The sequence below is a fragment of the Lolium rigidum genome, chromosome 5 (genome assembly GCF_022539505.1).
Source record: "Lolium rigidum isolate FL_2022 chromosome 5, APGP_CSIRO_Lrig_0.1, whole genome shotgun sequence".
NCBI lineage: Eukaryota > Viridiplantae > Streptophyta > Magnoliopsida > Poales > Poaceae > Lolium > Lolium rigidum.
The window spans coordinates 250,085,784-250,109,292 of record NC_061512.1 but is presented as its reverse complement, the minus strand read 5'-3'; the positions used below and the strand labels follow the sequence as shown (position 1 = coordinate 250,109,292).

At 46.9% G+C, this 23,509-nt stretch overlaps 1 protein-coding gene across 1 annotated transcript; it reads left to right on the top strand.

The window, feature by feature from the left end:
* The first annotated feature begins 9,893 nt into the window (after positions 1-9,893).
* LOC124655285 (dehydration-responsive element-binding protein 1H-like) lies at positions 9,894-10,733 on the top strand. The gene has a single exon (XM_047194204.1). It carries the CDS (start codon positions 9,941-9,943, stop codon positions 10,634-10,636), a length of 696 nt encoding a protein of 231 aa, XP_047050160.1. The 5' UTR covers positions 9,894-9,940; the 3' UTR covers positions 10,637-10,733.
* Positions 10,734-23,509: the final 12,776 nt, after the last annotated feature.

Genomic DNA, 23,509 nt, shown 5'->3' with positions numbered 1-23,509 from the left:
ACTTCTTTGCGCAAACTCGATCTAGATTACGAGCTTTAAGCCGGTTTTCCGGTATCCTAGCGGCATGAGCACTAACCGAAGCAAAGCCATGGGTAGCATTATACTCACGTAGGGTGAGGTTCAGCTCGCGCTGCGCCCGGATGATGTCGGCGCCACCGATGAAGCGGGGCCTTGCGCGTGGCCTCCAGCTCCTCCCGAGCCTTTGCCGGGTCGATGTTACGCGCGATGGGCGTGGCCGGCGTGTGCATCGCCGCTTGAAGAGGTGTTGCCGGTGGTGGCGACGATGCTCCCGCGGCGCTGCGTCACGCTCCGGCGGCGGTTTGCCGGGCGGGTTGATGCCGCGCGTTCATTTCCTTCCTCCACGGCTCCCTTGCCGGCGTTGACCGCACCGGCCATCATGACCTCCACGCTTGCCGGCGGCGCGGCCGGCGCACAACCATCTTGGCGGATCCGGCGCCACCGGCACCGGTGAGAGGCGCCGGCGCACGGGAACGGTGCCGAAATAGACGCGGATGCTTCGCCGAACTTCGATGGTGCGGCCGTTCTGCGGGAACTTGCCGCCGTTGGCGAAGCGGCTGCATTGTCGTTGATGAAGTCCATGTTGTAGATGCGTTGCACGAGCGCGGACACCGTGCGCTCGCCGTTGATGTCGAGGATGCCCGCCCGAATATGAACTCCAGCAAGCGCCACTTCATGCCCCACGGTGGGCGCCAACTGTCGTCGTGGGGAACAAACAGATGCCATAGGATGATGAGGACATCCCTACCTCACTACTACCTCCGTCATTACCAACTGAAGATGAACCTGCTGTGAAGCTCAAGTCCAATGAAGTCAGGATTGGACCAATGACACGAGCTCGTGCGAAGCTACTTAAACAACAGTGAACTTGTTTCTAAACGATACTTTGATTGATGAGAACTTTATCTCGCCTAAGTCCTATTACTTATGTATCATCGAGGTATCAAGAGGAGACGAGCATCGCACGAGGAGAGGAGCAGCTGGACATGAAGACGGACGTCAAGATGGCCGTGAAGGCTGGACATGGAGCCGGACATGAAGATATCTCATGGACGCGCGAGGGAGGAGCGGGAGGCATGCGCGAGAGGAGAAGAAGAAGTCCAGGCCGGTCCAGAACCCGGTCGGACCGGCCCGCGGACCGGCCAGCCCGGTCCACGGCCGGTCGACCGGTCGCAAGCCGGACATCAACCGGAGGAAGCCCCTCGTACGGACGAAAACCGGAAACTCGCGGTTTCCGGTCTACAGCCCAGTTGACCGGACCACCGGCCGGACAGCCCGGTCCACAGCCCGGTTGACCGGACCGCAACCGGACCGGCCGGTCCACGGCCCGGTCGACCGGACCCCGGACCGGACATGTCCGAGTCCTGTCTCGACCAGATCTATTGCGGGTCGGTTTTACTTGTATTTTTTCGACCAGAACTCGTCCCGGACGCCTATATAAGTGCCTTGGACGACCCCTAGCTGTTTTAGACCACGTTTAAGATAAACCCTAGTTCTTAGTTGTTTGCTCTGCAAAACTATTGAATTCCCTACACCATATTGCTTGGATATTGTGTAGATCCTGTTTAAGTCTTGTGTGATCTGCTTGTTCCATTGGGAATTAGACGGTTGCAACTTACCGCTTCGTGGTCGGCGGCTACGTGCGCAAGTGTGTGGAGTTGCGAATATCTTGCGGGGTTGAGAGCTGTTGCATGCGCGACGGGGACCAATCGAGAGATCTCGTTGCGTCATACAAGTTATCATCCACTTCATCGTCGTGTATCTCCGCTGCCATCATCCGTGATCGGCATCACCACCATTAGCTATCGAGAAGATCGGGCCACCCCTTATCATCTTGGTATCGAGATTTCCGGTTTTCCTCGGTAAGCCATCCACAATCCACCCCATAGTTGAGTTGTGAGTGTTCTCCTATCCAGAAAAAGCCAAAAAAAAATTAGGGTTAGGGTTTGCCATAGCCATAGATTGCACTAATTTCGAGTTTTAGTTGCTTTTCGTAGTTGTTTTTGCGTACCTTTATCTTTTGTCTAGTAGAATTGTTAGGGTTTGTGTTTTCATCTAGTTTATCATCTAGAGTCAGTTTTTGTTTACTCCGAGTCCCCATAGCATACAGTGTGTTTGTCCAAACCATAGCTACAGCCTTTCGATATACGTGACTAGGAACTTCCCCAGAAGAGACTAGTTTTACCGCTCGACAGGCTGCTCATTAGGGTTTTGGTGCTTTGCATATCATGTTGGCCGTGCTATCACGGAGTTGAGTCATAAAATCAAAAAAAGAGAAAATAGAAAAGAAGCAAAAAGAGCTACATAGCTGCGTGTGTACAAAAAGAAAATACAAAAAGAAAAGTGTGTGCTAGTTGAAATCAAGTGAAAGGCCTAAGTTTTCTTTACTGCATCCGTAGTTGAGCAATCTTGTGCACTGTCTCGTTGAGCTTTGCTAGTGTCTCTCTTGTGCATTGCAACCTTTCCTCCATATAGTTGCATTGCCCCATTATATCGCCTTGTGTGAGTATCTTTGGTTGTCTACGGTCGGCGCTAGAGCTTGTTATTGGTGCAAATAGGTAGCCTACCTACAGCCCCACATATACCCTGCTTTGTCGTGTGATTGTTCTTATACCCTTGATATTCGCTTCGCTACATCCGTGCACTAGTTGTTACTACAAGTGGTAAGCAACACTAATTTACTTTGGAACGGTAAGATTTCCTTTTGTTATCGAGTTTTGAGTGAGTTGTGAGAGTACCACCATATATTGTTGATTTAGTGCACTAACCTACTAATCATGTCTGCTAGTGATAATAAGATTGTTAACCAGGAAAACAAGAACTCGGCAGATATCATCACATGGAGGGAGTATGAAGCTCTTCATAATGAGATGCGACGTGAATTCCGCACTACGGATGATGAGCTTAAGGGTACAGTTGATGAGATCAAACAAACGATGGATGCTACTAATGCAACTGTCACTGGATTGGCTGATCAAGTAACGGATATACAACGCAATATTGCAGACATGCTCATTGCTATTGAGAACTTGACTGCACAACAACAACAACAACAAGAAGATGATGAAGATCCTGAGCTTGAAGATGATGCACACAATGCTCGTGGTGCACCTCGTGGTCATCGTCCTCGTGGCTTGTTTCAACTTGGCCGCAATGGTCGTGGACAAGATGAAGAAGATGGATTGGGTAAGCCCAAGTTTTCCATACCCAAGTTTGAAGGAGGAGCTGATGTTGAAGAATATCTCACTTGGGAGCTGAAGATTGAGAAATTATGGAGCTTACATCCACACTACTCGGACGATAGGAAGATCAAACTTGCGTCTTCTGAATTTGATGGTTATGCATTGCGTTGGTGGGATTCTTTGGTTCGTAACCGCGACGAAGATGGTGCGCAGCCTATCCGTACATGGCGTGCAATGAAGGAGGTTATGACTTCTCGTTTTGTGCCTACAAATTACATGCGGAACATATTTGATAAGCTAACACTATTGAGGCAAGGTGTGAAGAGCGTTGATGAGTACTACATGGAGATGGAGATGCTTATGCGGCGTGGTCGTGTCCAGTGAGTCTCTAGAGATGACAATGCAGCGTTTTCTCAATGGATTGAAGTATGATGTTAAAGGCATTGTTCGTCATTACACCTACACCAATATGAATCAATTGTTACATCATGCAAGAGAAGGCTGAATCACGGTTGGTTGAAGAAGCAAAGGTTAAGGGACGTGCTACGGGAAGCTGGGCGTTTTACACCCCGCGCGCCCTCTACGGCGCCGGCGCCTTCGACGCACTCCGCTCCTTACTCTACTCCGCCTAGCAAACCGGTCTCCAATGTATCTAATGCAAAGAAGTCCGAATCTGCTGCAAGTACGAGTGGTTACGGGTGTGTCTACAACGCGCAACCGCGATATGCTTTGCCATACATGTGGTGGCAAGGGTCACTTCAAGAGAGATTGTCCTAACCGCAAAGTCATGTTTATCAATGAGGACAATGAGTATGAGATTGGAGATGATGTTGATCCAAATGCTCCAGACGATGATGACTATGACAACGATGGTGAGGATGCATATCCTTCGATGCTCGCACCATTGTTGTGTCGCGGCGTGCTCTTAATGTGTTGCCTAGTGCATCTACTCGGCGCTGCAATTTGTTCCAAACCAAAGCTTTAGTTGGTCCTGACAAGGCTTGCAAGGTCATTATTGATGGTGGGAGTTGCCGCAATTTAGCAAGCAAGGAGTTATGTACCAAGCTGAAGTTGAAGTATCTACCGCACCCGCATCCATATTATATTCAGTGGTTGAGCGACAATGGTGAGATGAAGGTAAACCACATGGTGCGTGTTGAGTTTGCGATTGGACCGTATAAGGATTTCATTAACTTTGATGTGGTTCCTATGACGGTTTGTCACCTCTTATTGGGTCGGCCTTGGCTCTATGACCGTTACGTGCAACACAATGGCCGTGCCAATACATATCACTTGGAGTACAAGGGCAAGAAAATTAACTTACAGCCTATGTCGCCACAACAAATTGTCAATGAGTCTCGTCAAAAGATTGAAGTTAATTTGGAGGATGCACCTCTAGATAGGCGAGAGAATTGTAATGTCGTGAGTGATATAACGAAAAGTGAGAGAGTGAATTCCTTAGTCTCATTAGCCACCAAAGAAGACATGAGAGAATTTAGTGAGGATCCTACGGCCATGCCTCTTGTGCTTTTGTACAGGGGTACGGTTTTGGTTTCTAACGACATGACCCCTCTTCCTCTTGGTGTTTCTAGTGTTCTGCAGGAATTCGGCGACGTGTTTCCGGAGGAGGTACCCGCAGGACTACCACCATTGCGAGGTATTGAGCATCAAATTGACTTGATTCCCGGAGCATCGCTGCCCAATAGGGCGCCATATCGCACTAATCCCGAAGAGACGAAGGAGATATAGAAGCAAGTACAAGCGCTACTCGACAAAGGTTATATTCGCATAAGCCTTAGTCCTTGTCGTTGTTCCTGTTATTCTAGTTCCTAAGAAATATGGTACTTGGCGTATGTGCGTAGATTGTAGAGCTATAAACAACATTACTATTCGATATCGTCATCCTATTCCCCGCTTAGAGGATATGCTAGATGAATTGAATGGTGCTGTTGTGTTCTCTAAAATTGATTTGCGTAGTGGTTATCATAAAATTAGGATGAAAGAAGGGGATGAGTGGAAAACAGCCTTTAAAACGAAATTTGGTTTATATGAGTGGTTAGTAATGCCTTTTGGATTAACTAATGCACCTAGTACTTTCATGAGACTGATGAACCATGTTTTGCGTGATTTTATTGGCAAATTTGTGGTTGTGTATTTTGATGACATATTAATCTACGAGCCGCAATGAATCTGATCATACTATACATATTCGACATGTTTTGCAAGTGTTGCGTGATAATAAACTCTATGGTAATCTTGAGAAGTGCACATTTTGCAAAGATAAGGTCATATTTCTGGGTTATGTTGTCTCTAAGCATGGAGTAGAAGTAGACGTGTCTAAAATTGAAGCTATTCAAAATTGGCCTACTCCCATGAATGTGAGTCAAGTAAGAAGTTTCCATGGTCTAGTTGGTTTTATCGCAGATTTGTGCCCAACTTTAGTACTATTGCTGCACCTTTGAATGATTTGACTAAAAAGGGTGTTGTTTTTGAGTGGGGCGCAGCCCAAGATCATGCTTTTGATGAACTTAAACGATTGTTAACTTCGCACCGTTGCTTGCACTTCCCGATTTCAATAAGCAATTTGAGATTGAATGTGATGCTAGTGGTATTGGAATTGGTGGTGTGTTGATGCAAGAGGGTCGCCCAATTGCATATTTTTCGAGAAACTATCACGGTGCTAAGTTGAACTATCCAATATATGATAAAGAGTTGTATGCTTTAATTAGAGTTCTTGAGGTTTGGCAACATTACTTGTGGCCAAAAGAATTTATCATACATTCGATCATGAAGCTTTGAAATATCCGAAAGCTCAATCTACTTTGCATAAGCGTCTAGCTAAGTGGGTTGAGTTCATTGAGTCTTTTCCATACATTATTAAGCATAAGAAGGGAAAAGATAATATTGTTGCTTGATGCTCTATCTAGGAAGAATATGTTATTAACTCAACTTGATGTTAAAATTCCTGGTTTAGAGAAACTATGTGATTTGTATGCCACTCGATCATGATTTTGCTCGAACCATATCGCTTATGTGCTCTTGGTAAAGCATGGGAAACATATCACATACATGATGGTTTCTTGTTTAGGGCTAACAAACTATGTGTTCCGAGAATCGTACGTGCGTTTGCTCTTATTGCAGGAATCACATGCTGGAGGTTTGATGGGTCACTTTGGGCGTGAGAAGACGCTACTCATGCTAGCGGACCACTTTTATTGGCCAAAGATGAGGCGGGACGTGGATAGATATGTGAGGAGATGCATTACTTGCAACAAGTCCAAGTCCAAGCTGAAGCCTCACGGTTTGTATACTCCTTTACCGGCACCTACTACACCTTGGGAGGATATTAGTATGGATTTTGTGTTGGGTTTGCCGCGTACTAAGAGAGGCCATGATTCTATATTTGTGGTAGTGGATAGATTCTCTAAGATGTCCCACTTTATTGCTCGCCACAAGAGCGACGATGCGTCGCATATTGCTAACCTTGTTTTTCGGGGAGATTGTACGTCTACATGGAGTTCCGAGGACTATTGTTTCGATCGTGACGTGAAGTTTATGAGCTACTTACGGAAGACGCTTTGGAGAAAGTCTGGGGACGAAGCTGCTGTTCGAGCACTACTTGTCATCCCCAAGCTGATGGTCAAACTGAAGTGGTGAATAGAACATTGTCACAACTGTTGAGATCCATGATCAAGAAGAACCTCGAAGGAGTGGGAAGAGTGTTTGCCGCATGTGGAGTTTGCTTACAACGAGGCGGTACATTCTACCACGGAGCTATGTCCTTTTGAGGTGGTGTATGGTTTCAAACCCATTACTCCACTTGACTTGTTGCCTTTGCCCTTACATGAGAGAGTTAATATGGAGGCATCCAAGGGGGCAGATTTTGTGAAGAAGATTCATGTGAAGACTAAAGAGTTGATTGAAAAGAAAGGCAAGAGCAATGCTGCAAGGATGAATAAGAAGCGCAAAGAGATGTTGTTCAAGCCTGGTGATTTGGTCTGGGTACATTTTCGCAAGGATAGATTCCCGAAGCTGAGGAAGTCAAAGTTGAAGCCTCGTGGTGATGGTCCTTACAAAGTGCTTGCCAAGATCAATGATAATGCATACTCAATAGATCTTCCGGAGGATGAGTTTGGTGTCGGTAATTCTTTCAATGTTGCTGATTTGACACCATATGACGGAGAAGACCTTGGAGCGTCGGGGTCGACGCCTTTTGAGGGGGGAGATGATGAGGACATCCCTACCTCACTACTACCTCCGTCATTACCAACTGAAGATGAACCTGCTGTGAAGCTCAAGTCCAATGAAGTCAGGATTGGACCAATGACACGAGCTCGTGCGAAGCTACTTAAACAACATGTGAACTTGTTTCTAAACGATACTTTGATTGATGAGAACTTTATACTGCCTAAGTCCTATTACTTATGTATCATCAGGTATCAAGAGGAGACGAGCATCGCACGAGGAGAGGAGCAGCTGGACATGAAGACGGACGTCAAGATGGCCGTGAAGCTGGACATGGAGCTGGACATGAAGATATCTCATGGACGCGCGAGAGGAGAAGAAGAAGTCCAGGCCGGTCCAGAACCCGGTCAGACCGGCCCGCAGACCGGCCAGCCCGGTCCCTGGCCCGGTCGACCGGTCGCAAACCGGACATCAACCGGAGGAAGCCCCTCGTACCGGACGAAAACCGGAAACTCGCGGTTTCCGGTCTACGGCCCGGTTGACGGACCACCGACCGGACAGCCCGGTCCACGGCCGGTTGACCGGACCGCAAGCCGGACCGGCCGGTCCACGGCCGGTCGACCGGACCCCGAGCCGGACATGTCCGAGTCTGTCTCGACCAGATCTATTATGGGTCGGTTTTACTTGTAGTTTTTCGACCAGAACTCGTCCCGGACGCCTATATAAGTGCCTTGGACGACCTCCTAGCTGTTTTAGACCACGTTTAAGATAAACCCTAGTTCTTAGTTGTTTGCTCTGCAAAACTATTGAATTCCCTACACCATATTGCTTGGATATTGTGTAGATCCTGTTTAAGTCTTGTGTGATCTGCTTGTTCCATTGGGAATTAGACGGTTGCAACTTACCGCTTCGTGGTCGGCGGCTACGTGCGCAAGTGTGTGGAGTTGCGAATATCTTGCGGGGTTGAGAGCTGTTGCATCTGGCGACAGGGACCAATCGAGAGATCTCGTTGCGTCATACAAGTTATCATCCACTTCATCGTCGTGTATCTCCGCTGCCATCATCCGTGATCATCATCACCACCATTGCTTACTGAGAAGATCGGGCCACCCCTTATCATAGGATGGCTTATCTTGGGGCCGAATGGACGCTAGAGGATTCGGGGGAGAGTTTGTGACTAGACGGGATGAACTTCCGGATGGTTTCCTCAAGAACTTGGCCAAGGCCAGAGGTTGAAGAAGAAAGACACAAGGAAGAACTCGCTCTAGATCACCATTTTCATTGATCTCCACACGTTACAAGTTTCAGCTTACAGGGTTCTCTCTCTAATGTCACGCACGCATGAAAGAGGCTGCCCCTCTCCTTATATAGGGGAGAGGGTGGCTTACAGGACAAGAAACCCTAATGGGATCTTCGACTAGACAAACTACTTTACAAAGATACTTTATAAAGCTACTTTAATCATAGATGACGCCGGGGTCTTCTTTAAACAGGGAGGCTGACGTCCTCCGGCTTCTTTGGCCGTCATCCTCTTCTTTGTCTTCAGGCCTTCGTTTAAAGCTACTTTGCTTAGCTCATCCTTGTCCTTTAGCTCTTGACGAAATCTTTGACCAGCCAGCCGACATGCTCTTCCTTCCGGTGCTCCGGTATCTCTCCTTCCCGGTTCCGGCATACCCCTCTTGGGGATACCGGCTTAGCTTACTTAGCCAAATTCCTATCTTGGAGCTCCGGTATAAATATTAAACCGGTATCTTGATGGATAAGACCATCCGGTTTGGCATGCCTTTGGCATACCGGGGGTCATCCCCCCAACATTTATAGCCCTCGTCTTGGTCAGGAAATGGCCGCCGGGCGCGCGAAGTATTCTGGCCGCGGCGGGATACAGAAAACGAGCGAGGGCGAAAAACCGGAACCGCTGAACGCACCACCAAACCAAATCAGACGGGCACCCAAACTATCCGCAGGTCGATCCAAACGAACAAAAACGAACCATGTGGATCGCTAATTTAGGTGGACCCGATGGAGATGCTCTTGCAACAAAAATCACAAACGTGACAGAATCGCCAGATTTTTCGAATATCAAACCTAGAACTCGCAACAGGAAAAATCATGGTTCACCGTGATTGGCGCGAACTTTGCAGCAAGCAGAGCAAGAAAATCCGCAGGAAAGGGAAGGGGGATTTGAGGGTCCAGCCCCCACGGGCTGAGCACGTGGAGCCCAGTCGCCATCAAGAGCAGGAAGCTACCACAACTTCTTGTCTGTTTATGTCTTCTCTCCTCAATACTGTAATAATAAAAAAAGACGGTGTCGACCCTGAAGAGTCGACTTGCACGAGCAAAATATCTCATGCCATTGTTCCACGCGTCGGCTGAGTAGCATTGCAGCAACGCACAATTTCATAGCCACAGCTTCCCGCGCTCCACCTGCCGACGTGCGGCATCAGGCGTAACTACAAATAAGCACACTCTCCACACTACACTCATCTACAAACAAGCTCCAGCTCAGCAAGCTCACACTCCACACTCCATCGGCACACTTCGATCGGCAGCAAGCAATGGACACGGCCATCGACGGCTGGACCAGCTGCTCTCCTTCCCCGTCCACGCCCGAGCACGGGGCGGCGCACCCCAAGCGCCCCGCGGGGCGCACCAAGTTCAAGGAGACGCGGCACCCCGTGTACCGCGGCGTGCGGCGCCGGGGCAGCGCGGGCCGGTGGGTCTGCGAGGTGCGCGTCCCCGGCAAGCGCGGCGAGCGGCTCTGGCTCGGCACCTACGTCGCCGCCGAGTCCGCCGCGCGCGCGCACGACGCCGCCATGCTCGCGCTGCGCGGCTGCTCGGCCTCCGTCTCCGCCCTCGCGAGCCTCAACTTCCCGGACTCCGCGTGGCTGCTCGCCGTTCCACCGTGGCTCGCCGACCTGGCAGCTGTCCGGCGCGCCGCCGTAGAGGCCGTCGCGGTCTTCCTGCGCCGGGAGGCCGCGGACTGCGCCGTCGCGGTGGTCCCCGTCGACGACGTCACATTGACAGCGGCTTTCCCGTCGTCCGTGGACAATGCGGACGAACTGTTTGTGGTGCCGACTTTCTCAGCGCTCGACATGGCCGGCGACATGTTCGAGCTGGACCTGTCCGGGGTAATCGACTTGGACACGTACTACGCGGGCCTCGCGGAGGGGATGCTCCTGGAGCCGCCGCCCACGCCGTACTGGGAGAGCAGAGAGTGCGGCAACGGCGATGCCGCTCTCTGGAGCTACTGATATGGACGAGCTATCTTCCTGTAGATTTTTTTTGTTGTCTGGAAGATCCTGTAGATTCACCCACTTGTGCAACCAATTGTAATTGTTTCAAGCATCATGAGAAACGTCGAGCACTTGAACCATCAATCGTCTGAAAGAAAGAAACAACCGTCGAGTTAACTGAAGAAACTGACGAGGAAAACGACACCTGAAAATGTCTCTGTTTGATGAGAAGTCACCATGGTTCCACCAAGGTCTGCAGAATGATTCCAAACCAAGGTACTGTTCGTTCACGTGTGCAGACGATGACGGGCAACCAGATCGTGAAATATCTAGTAATCCTAGGTGTGTAACTGTCCTCGGTTTATGTCGACGGAGGTGGTCCTAGACTATAGTACGCTAATGCACAAGACGTGTGGTTCTGGACCCATCCAGGTGGTTGATCAGCTTGCTACCGGGGCCCCGAATCTTTCTCTAGATCGCATGTCAAAATCATCGTCACCACGCCGATGTGTCGCTTCACTCATTCAGGCGCACTCTCTCCCTGAATGTGGTGACGAACCAGCTGCACTCTCAGAGCATTGGAGAATAAGGGCATCTCCAACCCGGAGACCCAAACGAGGGACACTGTTTTTCTTCCGTTTGGGTCGTCCGGCGGACACGCGGACATCGCGCGGACGACCACACACGTCCTCCTCCATTTTTATTCCCCAACGCTACCGACGACCCAAACTGAAGCCATCTTTCGCTGTAGTGCTTGTGCCGTCGACGAGGACCTCCTCCTAGGCTGGGGCCGGCGACGGCGCGGCGAGCCCCCGCGCGAGCCCCTGCAGAGGCGGCCAGGACCGCGTCGCGGGCGAGGTCAGGGCGGGCGTGGCGAGCCCGGCGACGACGAGGCCATGGCGCGGCGCGGCTAGGCGAGGCCGGCGAGGGCGGTGCGTGGCGAGCCCGGCGACGGCGCGGCCATGGCGAGGCGCGCGAGCCCCGCGCGGCCGGGACCTCCGCCATCCGCTCCCACGGGCGCCGCCCGTTCTCCGCGGGCGCGGCCCGTTCCTCGCCGCCGACCTCCCTGTCCACGGCCGCTCCCACGCGGCGCTGGGCGGCCTCCGGCGAGGCGGCCCGAGGTGCGGCGCGGCTCGGCCCCTGCGCGGCGAGCTCCGCCCACGCCCGTCCGTCGCCCAAGCTCGACGCGGCCCGGCCCTCGCGCGGCGAGCTCCGCCCACGCCCGTCCGTCGCCCAAGCTCGACGCGTGGAGGCGCGGGGCGGTGTGGCTCGCGACGGCCCGTTCTCGCGCGGCCGGCGCCGCGGCGGCGTGGAGGCGCGTGGCGGCCGGTGCTCGCGGCGGCGTGGAGCGCGCGGGCGGCGGAGCTTCCTGGCGGCCTGGCTCAGCGCGGCGCGGGCGACGATGCGGCCTGCCTCAACGCGGGCGGCGGCACGGCCAGGCTCGATGTGCTCCGTTTTGGCCGCGGCGACCTCCGGCATGAACGGAAAAAAGGGGTTCTGTTTAGAGGGGAGCCTCCACGCGAGCTCGACGGCGGCGGTTGGCCGGCGAGCCCTATTCCGGTGGGGAGCGAAGCCAACATCCATGGCAGAAAAAGAAAGAGAAGAACAGAGGAGAGAGAAGGCTGTGGGGATTAACTAGTGTGGCTGCCAAGTGGGGTTTGGGAGGACACGCGCGGATGACCAGAGACGCCCGCGCGCGTCCGGCTCGCCCCAAATTGCTCTTAAATTTGGTCCGGCTTTGGGTCGTGCCGGACAGCACAACAGTCCGTTTTTAATATGGGCTGCCCGTTGGGAGCAGGTTTTACCCAAACGGACCGATTCAACGTCCGTTTTGCGTTTGGGGTGCCCGCGTTGGAGATGCCCTAACGAGTCCCAATCCCCAAAACGGCCGAAGTTTTAAAATAATCAAAAACACTGAAACAAAACTATGAGAAAACAGGGCCTGTCATATTACGCAGTCGCCCACCATTGTCTTTAAGATTGATTTTCGCAAAGCCTTCGATTCGGTGAACTGGGACAGCCTGCTGGCTATTCTCAGGGCTTGGGGGTTCGACGAAAAGTGGTGCTCCTGGATGGCCCAAATCCTTAACACGGGGCATACGGCCATCCTCCTCAATGGTGTCCCTGGGGACTGGATCCGCTGCAAGAATGGTTTGAGGCAGGAAGACCCCCTCTTCCCCTACCTTTTCATCATTGTTGCTGATGTTCTGCAACGCCTTGTCCGAGAGGCTTGGCAGCAGGGCTCCCTTTCCCACCCCCCTCTCTCAAACCAACCCCTGTCCGGTCCTCCAATATGCGGACGACACCCTCATCCTGTGCAAGGCCGATCTCGGGACGGCTATTTGTCTTAGGAAGGTACTTGAGGACTTCGCGACTGCCACAGGGCTGGCGATTAACTTCCACAAGTCCTGTTTCGTCCCTATGAACATCACGCCAGACTTGGTAAACGACATGGCTGTTGCGCTGGGATGCCCCATCTCCTCCTTTCCTCAAAACTATCTTGGTATGCCTCTCTCGCCCACTAAGCTCCCTGCCTCGGCCTTCGCTCCTCTCATCCAATCTTTCGACTTCCGCCTGTCCGGCTGGCGTGCTGCTTTGTTGTCCTCTGGGGTAGACTAGTTTTGTGTAATGCGGTTCTTAATAACCTTGCAACTTACTACATGTGCTCATATTTGCTTCCTAGGGGTGTGCTTGAAAGTATTGATAAAAGCTAACGTGCTTTCTTTTGGACCGGGAAAGTTTCCTGTTCTGGTGCTCGTTGTCTAATTGCTTGGGATAAAGTTTTGTTGTCTAAGCAGGAGGGTGGTTTCGGCATCAAGGATCTCCACCGGCAAAACAGGTGCTTGCTGCTTAATTTTGTCCATAAACTCCACCAAACTGGTCCCCTTCCCTGGAAGAACTGGTTTTTTTCTCATACAGGTCGTGATCTGGGGGACTGATTCCCCACCCCCTCCTTCCTCGAGCTCATCGTTGTTGAGTGCCTCCCCCTCTACCGTGCCACCACGCGGGTGACGGTGGTGTCCGGCGACACCACCGCCTTTTGGCACGACAGATGGCTCCCCGGTGAGCCGTTGGCGCGGCGTTTCGCCGCCCTCTTCTCCCACTGCACTCGCCCACACGTGACGGTGGCCACGGTGGCCGCCCTCGGCCTCGACTTGCAGCCCCGCCTCACTTCGGCTGCTCAGGCGGAGCTCCAGCTTGTTCTCTAGATCATCCTCAGCACCACGCTTTGTGCCAGGCAGGATCAGCGACGCATGGACTCTCCTTCGGCCCCGCACTTCAGCTCCCGCGACGCTTACAGACTGCTCTCGCCGGCGCACCCCGTCGACACCTCGGCATCCAAGGCGTGGGCGCTGCGCCTTCCCTCGAAGCTGAAGATCTTCGCCTACCTCACCGACATCGACCGCCTGAGCACCCGCGCCAACCTCTTCGCCAAGAGTTGTGCGCCTTCCGAGGTGTGTGCGACCTGCCCGTCAGCCGAGACGGGCAGGCACTTGTTCTTCGACTGTCCCCTTTTGGCGGCTATCTGGTCTAGCCTGGATGTCCCAATCCCCGCTGGCCTGTTCTCGGGTCGGGACCTCCGCGCACCTCCCCCCTTCCCTGCTGACACATGGCGCACCGTGATGACCCACAAGTATAGGGGGTGTATCGTAGTACTTTCGATAAATAAGAGTGTCGAACCCAACGAGGAGCAGAAGGTGTTGACAAGCAGTTTCGATGAAGGATTCACTGTAAATGCTCACATACAAGTATTCAGGGGGTTTTGTTATTGCAGATAAATAAAGTACAAGTAAATAAAATGCGAGAGAAATAATTGCAGCGAGTGGCCCAATCCTTTTTAGCACAAAGGACAAGCCGGTTTGTTTACTTATAATGACCAAACGTTCTTGAGGACACACGGGGATTTTAGTCTAGTGCTTTCGCTTCATACGGCCGATTAATCTTCATTGTTTTGATAAGTGTTGTGTGGGTGAACCTATGCTAATGCACCGCCCTTCCTAGGACTAATACATACTTGTGATTATACCCCTTGCAAGCATCCGCAAATACAAGAAAGTAATTAAGATAAATCTAACCACGGCCTTAAACTACGAGTTCCTGCTATCCCTCCTCGCACCGATATACTAACGGGGTTTAGGTTGCTTGTCACGCCGGCAACCCCACAATTAGCAAACGAATACAAGATGCACTCCCCTAGGCCCATAAAGGTGAAGTATCATGTAGTCGACGTTCACATGACACCACTAGAAGAGTAACACCACAACTTAAATATCATAACATTGAATACTACTCAACAATAATTCACTACTAACATTTAGACTTCACCCATGTCCTCAAGAACTAGACGAACTACTCACGAGACATCATATGGAACATGATCAGATGTGATATGATGATGAATAACAATCTGAACATAAACCTTGGTTCAATGGTTTCACTCAATAGCATCAATAACAAGTAGTAATCAACACCGGGAGAGTTTCCCCTATCAAACAATCAAGATCCAACCCAAATCGTTACAGCGGTGACGAGATGCAGCGGTGGAGATGGCGGTGTAGATGGTGGAGATGATGATGATGATGATGGAGATGATGTCCAGCTCGATGACGATGGCGATGGCTTCGATTTCCCCCTCCGGGAGGGAATTTCCCCGGCGGATTCCTGCCCGCCGGAGAGCTGTTTTCTCTCTGGTGTTTTTCCGCCCCGCAGAGGCGGCTCTGTCAATTCTCCGTAACTCTCTGGGGCTTAGGTTTTCGGGACGAAGAAGTACGCGAAGGAGAGGCGGCCAGAGGGGGCTGTGGGCCCCCTCCCCACAAGGCGGCGCGGCCAGGCCAGGGCCCGCGCCTCCTATGGGGGGGCCCATCGCGGCCCCTCTCGGTTCCTCCTTTTGGCTCCCTTCATCATCTGGAAAAATAGGATTTTCCGTATAATTTCCGTCAATTGTTGATCTTCCGAAATATGGTGTCCTGACGGTGCTTTTTTCAGCAGAATCCTGACTCCGGTGAATAATTCTCCAATGATCATGAAACATGCAAAATAGGTGAAATAACTTAAGTATCATATCTAAATATGAAATATATCAATGAATAACAGCAAATTATGATATAAAATAGTGATGCAAAATGGACGTATCAACTCCCCCCAAGCTTAGACCTCGCTTGTCCCCAAGCGAAACTGAGCTCGATAAACAAGACCACATGTTTATGGAGTGAAGAGTCGATAAATAAAATACGGACAAGAAGCATCATATTGATTCACACAAGATATTCTAGTAAACATTCTCTTCATATAACTCAACTTGAAATAAGTAAAGAGAAATCACAAATAGAGGTGCATAGGAAATCATAAATGGTTATGGCAAACTTTGTTCTTGGTCAGAGAACTACTAACGGATTGCACTTATCTTCTAAGCAAAGCTTTCATATTAGAATTTATATAGCTGGGATTTCATCCCCAATCATAACAGTCTCCTCATAATCATTGATAACCTTCAAAGTCATATTCAATCAGATAAAATTTGTACTAAACAAGAAAGCATAAAAGACATGATTAACTAGATCATAGCATAAATGGTTGGTTCACAACAACTCAATTGCTTGCTTAAGATAGAGGGAAATAGGTTTACTGACTCAACATAAAAGTAAAAGATAGGCCCTTCGCGAGAGGAAGCGAGGATTAAATCATGTGCTAGAGCTTTTTAAGTTTTGAAATCATATAAAGAGCATAAAAGTAAGATTTTGAGTGGTGTTTGTTGTTGTCAACGAATGGTAGTGGGTACTCTAACCCCCTCGCCAAACAGACCTTCCAAGAGCGGCTCCCATGAAGGACGTCATCTCTACCAGCAAGGTAGATCATCCCCCTTCTCTTTTGTTTACACATGTATTTTAGTTTTATTATGGATGACACTCCCCCAACCTTTGCTTTCACAAGCCATGGCTAACCGAATCCTCGGGTGCCTTCCAACATTCACATACCATGGAGGAGTGTCTATTGCAAAATTAAGTTGCTTATCGATAAATCAGGGCAAAACATGTGAATAGAATTATTAACGAAAGTTATTAATTGGGGCTGGGAACCCCGTTGCCAGCTCTTATTGCAAAATTATTGGATAAGCGGATGTGCCACTAGTCCATCGGTGAAAGTCCGCCCAACAAGATTGAAAGATAAAACACCACATACTTCCTCATGAGCTATAAAACATTGACACAAATAAGGAGTAGTATAGTTTGAATTATTTAAAGGTAGCACATGAAGTATTTACTTGGAGTGGCGCAAAATACCACATAGTAGGTAGTTATGGTGGACACAAATGGCATGGGTTTGGTCTAAGGTTATGGATGTATGAGAAGCATTCCCTCTCAATACATGTTTTTGGCTAGCAAGGTTTGATAGCAAGCATAGAGGTTGAAGGAAACAAGCAAATATACATGTGATAGAAACAATCATGCATCTTTCTCATAAGCACAAGCAATTTTAACTTCAGAATACTAACTCAATAGAGTAATATATCTACATGTATTTCCCTTTTCTACTTAAACAACATGGTGTTATTGCTATTGACCAATGCTAAGTTTGCCAAAACCAAATAGATTTACTTAATGCTCCCAAAGTGATATCAATACTAATGTCAAGAGTAATCATATAGAAGAAATTGCAAACTAAAATAAGGTGTGCAAAAAGTAAATGATAAGACTTCTCATTAATATTCCATAACGATAACTCACACCAACGGATACATAGATAACCAACTAAGAGAGATACTTCCACACTACAAGCTATTCCATATGATAACTTCCCTACTCATGATATGACACTACTTGATAGTAAAAGATAAAGATAGTGATGATGTGATACCGCGGCACTCCCCCAAGCTTGGAACAAACCAAGGGGATGCCAATACCGATGATGAATTACTCCTTCGGTGGTGATGGTGATGCATTCTTCTCGACAAGCTTCTTAACAAGTTCCTTTAAATCCTCAATCTCATAGGTGAGGTTGTGGATCAGCTCCGAGTTGTGCTCAACGCGGCTCATAAGCATGTCAGATGACGAGTCCCAACTCTTAGAGTTGTTTCCCCACCCTTCAGCTTCAGGTTTCATCTCTCCTGCAATGTACGAACGATCTATATCCCAACCACTTGGCAACACTACCTTGGGAGTCCTTTCAGTTTGACAATTGTAGATTAGATTGCGGAAAGGGTGGTAATTTCTTGGAGAAGATGTCCTTGGAGCTAGAAAGCGACGTGGAACTGCTCCACCGGTAGCGATCCGTGCACTTCTCTTGGTGTTGGACGTATTTGATATCACGCCAATGCTTGCAATGGTGGCACGCTGGTGTACTCGCGGAATTTCCTCCACTTCTTCCTCATCCTCGCTCTCGACTCCATCCTTCAATTCAGGGTCTTGAATATCTTCATCCAAAGGTCCCTTGTCTTTGTTGTTGGAGACCATGGTGCTTCTAAATCAAAACAGATCCTGGCAGAAAACAACTCGAAACAAAACACGATGAGAAAACGATATACGGACCTCTGGAGATCCGGGGGATTATATAGCAAATATTTTTACGACAAAAGGAAGGTTTCAGGCCGAAAACAAGTGGAAACGGGACGCCAGAGGGCTGTCCCCATAGGGCGGCGCGGCCAGGGTGGGGCCCGCGCCGGCCTATGGTGACGGGCCCTCGCGCGTCTCCTCCACTCCGTTTCGATCCCGTAATTTTTCATATTTTCCAAAAATAGCAGAAATATTGTTCGGAAAGCTAAACGCGGACTTTTTATTACTAAAACTGTTACCTATTCAAAGTCGGACTCTGCAGAACTGTCAATTTGATCTTTGATGAAAGCTTCCGGAGTTATCACTTGAATAATATCAATATCTTCATTATAAGAATCTCCAGAAATATAATGCTTGAGTCTTTGTCCATTCACTACTTGTGTGGTGTTACCTTCCAAAGAGCTAATTTTTATTGCTCCTGAACGTTAGACCTCCTCAATAACATATGGTCCTTCCCATTTTGAGAGTAATTTCCCTGCAAAAAATCTGAGACGAGACCGATACAATAGGACTTTATCTCCAATATTAAATTCTCTTTTAATAATTCTTCTATCATGCCACTTCTTAACTTTCTCCTTAAAAAGTTTAGCATTTTCATAAGCTTCACTTCTCCATTCATCTAAAGAACTCAATTATAGCAACCTCTTCTTACCGACAAATTTAAAATCTTTATTAAGTTCTCTTACAGCCCAATAAGCTTTGTGCTCTAGCTCTAAAGGTAAATGACAAGCTTTTCCATAAACCATTTTATAAGGAGACATTCCCATAGGATTTTTATAAGCAGTTCTATAAGCCCACAATGCTTCCTTTAACTTACTAGCCCAATTCTTTCTGGATTTATTAACAATTTTTCCCAAAATAGCTTTAATTTCTCTATTTGATAATTCTACTTGCCCACTAGTTTGAGGATGATAAGCTGAAGCAATTCTATGGTTAATACCATATTTGGCAAGAGTTTTTCTAAAACCTCCATGAATAAAATGAGAACCTCCATCAGTCATAATATATCTAGGTACTCCAAATCTAGGAAATATAACATCTAAAAGCATTTTTAAAGAGGTCTCACCATCAGCACTTTTTGTAGGTATAGCTTCTACCCATTTAGTAACATAATCAACAACGACAAGTATATGAGTGTTACCTTCTGAAGAAGGGAAAGGACCCATGAAGTCGAATCCCCAACAATCAAATGGTTCATTAACAAGAGTATAATTCATAGGCATTTCATAGCGCCTAGAAATATTACCAACTCTTTGACATTCATCACAAGATAAGATAAACTTCCTTGCATCCTTGAAAAGTGTTGGCCAATAAAAACCTGATTGTAGAACCTTTTGTGCGGTTCTATCTCTGGCGTGATGTCCTCCATAAACACTAACATGGCATTTACTCAATATCTCTTGTTGTTCATATTCTGGGACACATCTTCGCATAATACCATCCACTCCTTCTTTATATAAGTGTGGGTCATCCCAAAAATAATGCCTCAAATCATAAAAGAATTTCCTCCTTTGCTGAGCTGAAAAGGTTGGAGGCAAATACTTCAAAACAATAAAGTTAGCATAATCAGCATACCAAGGGCTCTCTCGCGAACTCACCTTTATTGCAGCCAATTGTTCATTTGGAAAACTATCATTAACAGGAACAGGATCATAAGTAATATTTTCCAATCTAGACAAATTATCGACAACGAGGATTATCGGCACCTTTCCTATCTACAATATGTAAATCAAATTCTTGCAAAAGAAGAACCCATCTAATAAGCCTTGGCTTAGTATCTTTCTTTTCCATAAGGTACCTAATTGCAGACATGATCGGTATGAATTGTGACTTTTGAATCAACAATATAGGGTCTAAACTTGTCACATGCAAAAACTCACTGCTAATAACTCTTTCTCAGTTGTAGCATAATTTCTTTGAGCAGCATCTAGGGTTTTACTAGCATAATGAATAACATTCAATTTTTTATCTACTCGCTGTCCCAGGACAACACCTACAGCAAAATCACTAGCATCACACATAATTTCAAAAGGTAAATTCCAATCAGGCGGTTAAACTATAGGAGCAGTTGTTAAGGCTTTCTTTAGAGTTTCAAAAGCTTCCTTACAATCATCATCAAAAACGAAAGGTACATCTTTTTGAAGAAGATTCGTAAGAGGCTTTGAAATTTTAGAGAAATCTTTAATAAACCTCCTATAAAAACCAGCATGACCAAGAATACTACGAATACCTTTAACATCCCTAGGATAGGGCATCTTCTCAATTGCTTCAACTTTAGCTCTATCAACTTCAATACCTCTCTCGGAAATTTTATGTCCCAATACAATTCCTTCATTAACCATAAAGTGGCATTTCTCCCAATTAAGAACAAGGTTAGTTTCTTCACATCTCGCAAAACTTTATCAAGGTTTCGCAAGCAATTATCAAAAGAATTCCCATAGACGAGAAAAATCATCCATGAATACCTCAACAATCTTTTCACAAAAGCCATGAAAAATAGCGAGACATGCATCTTTGAAAAGTAGCGGGAGCATTACATAGACCAAAAGGCATACGCCTATAAGCATAAGTTCCATAGGGACAAGTGAAAGTGGTTTCTCTTGATCTTTAGCTCTAACGACAATTTGTGAAAACCCGGAATATCCATCAAGAAAACAGAAATGAGTATTTTTAGACAACCTTTCTAACATTTGATCAATAAAAGGTAAAGGGTAATGATCTTTCTTAGTAACTTTATTAACTTTTCGAAAATCAATGCACATTATATACCCTACAACTACTCTTTGAGGAATAAGCTCATCATTATCATTAGGCACAACAGTTATACCTCCTTTCTTAGGAACACAATGCACAGGACTAACCCATCTACTATCAGCAATAGGATATATAATACCTGCTTCAAGAAGTTTTAATACCTCATTTCTTACCACATCCTTCATCTTGGGAATTAGGCGACGCTGATGTTCAACGACGGGTTTTGCACCTTCTTCTATATTAATAGCATGTTGGCAAATAGCGGGAGAAATCCCCTTCAAATCATCAAGAGTGTAGCCAATAGCTCCTCGGTGCTTCTTCAATATTTCCAATAACCTTTCTTCCTCAATATCTGAAAGTTTAGCACTAATAATAACAGGATATGTTTTTTTATCATCAATATGGGCATACTTAAGATTATCAGGTAATGGTTTCAAATCAAATACAGGATCTTCCTTTGGTGGTGGTGTTACACCTAAATCTTCAACCGGTAAGTCATGTTTAAGAATAGGTTGACGAAAGAAAATTTCATCAAGCTCATCCCTTACTTCCCTAAAAACTTCACTATCACTATTCTCCAAATGTTGCTGCAAAGGATTACTAGGAGCAAGAGCAATAGATGTACACTGTTCAACTCTAAAATCTTCATTAGGCAAATCAGCTTTATAAGGAGTTTTGGCAAATTTAGAGAAGTTAAACTCATAAGATTCACCAGCAAATTTAGTAACAATTTTCTCTTTCTTGCAATCTATAATAGCTCCACATGTATTTAGAAAAGGTCTACCAAAAATAATAGGACAAAACTTACTAGCGACGAGAACCAAGTACCAAAAAGTCGGCGGGATATTTAATCTTACCACATAGAACTTCAACATCTCGAACAATACCAATGGGAGATATAGTTTCTCTATTAGCTAGCCGAATAACCACATCAATATCTTCAAGTTCACAGGAACCAATTTCATGCATAATTTCCGTGCAGAGCTCATAAGGAATGGCACTAATACTTGCACCAATGTCGCATAAACCATAATAGCAATGATCACCAATTCGAACAGAGAGCACAGGAACACTGGCTTTCATAGACTTATTAGGATGCGAAACAATATTAGAAGCATCTTCACAAAAAATAATATGACCATCTTCCACATTTTCAGTCACAAGATCTTTAACTATTGCAACAGCAAGTTCGACTTTTATTTGTTCTTCAGGTTCTATAGGTTTCTTTGCACTTTTATTAACTACACTAGTTATAACAGAATACTCCTTCATTTTAGCAGGAAAAGGAGTTTTTTCAATATAAGCCTCAGGAAGAACATGATCAACGAGTTTTAATTTCAATACATTTGCCTTTAGGCGAATCAACTTTATCTTTATATGGTTCATGATACTTATCAAAATTCTTCCTAGGCAATTCAAAATGAGAGGCAAAGGCTTTATAAATATTTGCAACAACTTGAGAGTCAAGACCATATGTAGCACTCATATTACGATATTCATCGGTATCCATAAAATTTTCAATGCATTCATAATTATAATTTATACCGACACTCTACCTTTGTCGTTCTCCCATCCTTCGGTATTTTCTTGGATTCGATCAAGAAGGTCCCATTTAAACTCTTCTTTATTGCGCGTGAATGATCCGGAACAAGCGGTATCCGAGCAAGGTTTTATCTTGAAAAGACAGTCTTGCATAGAAATTATCAATAATAATATTACCAGGAAGCTCATGAATGGGGCATTTGAGCATTAAAGACTTCAATCTCCCCCACACTTGGGCAATACTCTCTCCATCATGAGGCCAAAAATTATATATACGGTTGCGGTCTTTGTGAATTTCACTTGGAGGATAGAATTTAGAGTATAATATAGGCACAATATCCTTCCAATCAAGAGAACGCCCATCCTTCAGCAGTTTATACCAATGCGCCGCTTTACCAGATAGCGACATAACAAATAATTTCTTCCTAACTTCATCCATTGAAATACCAATAGCGCTTCACTCCCCGGCAACGGCGCCAGAAAATAGTCTTGATGACCCACAAGTATAGGGGGTGTATCGTAGTACTTTCGATAAATAAGAGTGTCGAACCCAACGAGGAGCAGAAGGTGTTGACAAGCGGTTTCGATGAAGGATTCATCGTAAATGCTCACGGACAAGTATTCGGGGGTTTTGTTATTGCAGATAAATAAAGTACAAGTAAATAAAATGCGAGAGAAATAATTGCAGCGAGTGGCCCAATCCTTTTTAGCACAAAGGACAAGCCGGTTTGTTTACTTATAATGACCAAACGTTCTTGAGGACACATGGGGATTTTAGTCTAGTGCTTTCGCTTCATACTGACTAATTAATCTTCATTGTTTTGATAAGTGTTGTGTGGGTGAACCTATGCTAATGCACCGCCCTTCCTAGGACTAATACATACTTGTGATTATACCCCTTGCAAGCATCCGCAAATACAAGAAAGTAATTAAGATAAATCTAACCACAGCCTTAAACTCTGAGATCCTGCTATCCCTCCTGCACCGATATACTAACGGGGTTTAGGTTGCTGTCACTCCGGCAACCCCACAATTAGAAAACGAA

What these genes read in the sequence shown, in the direction of transcription:
- LOC124655285 (XM_047194204.1), top strand. Translation starts at nt 9,941, where the DNA reads ATGGACACGGCCATCGACGGCTGGACCAGCTGCTCTCCTTCCCCGTCC.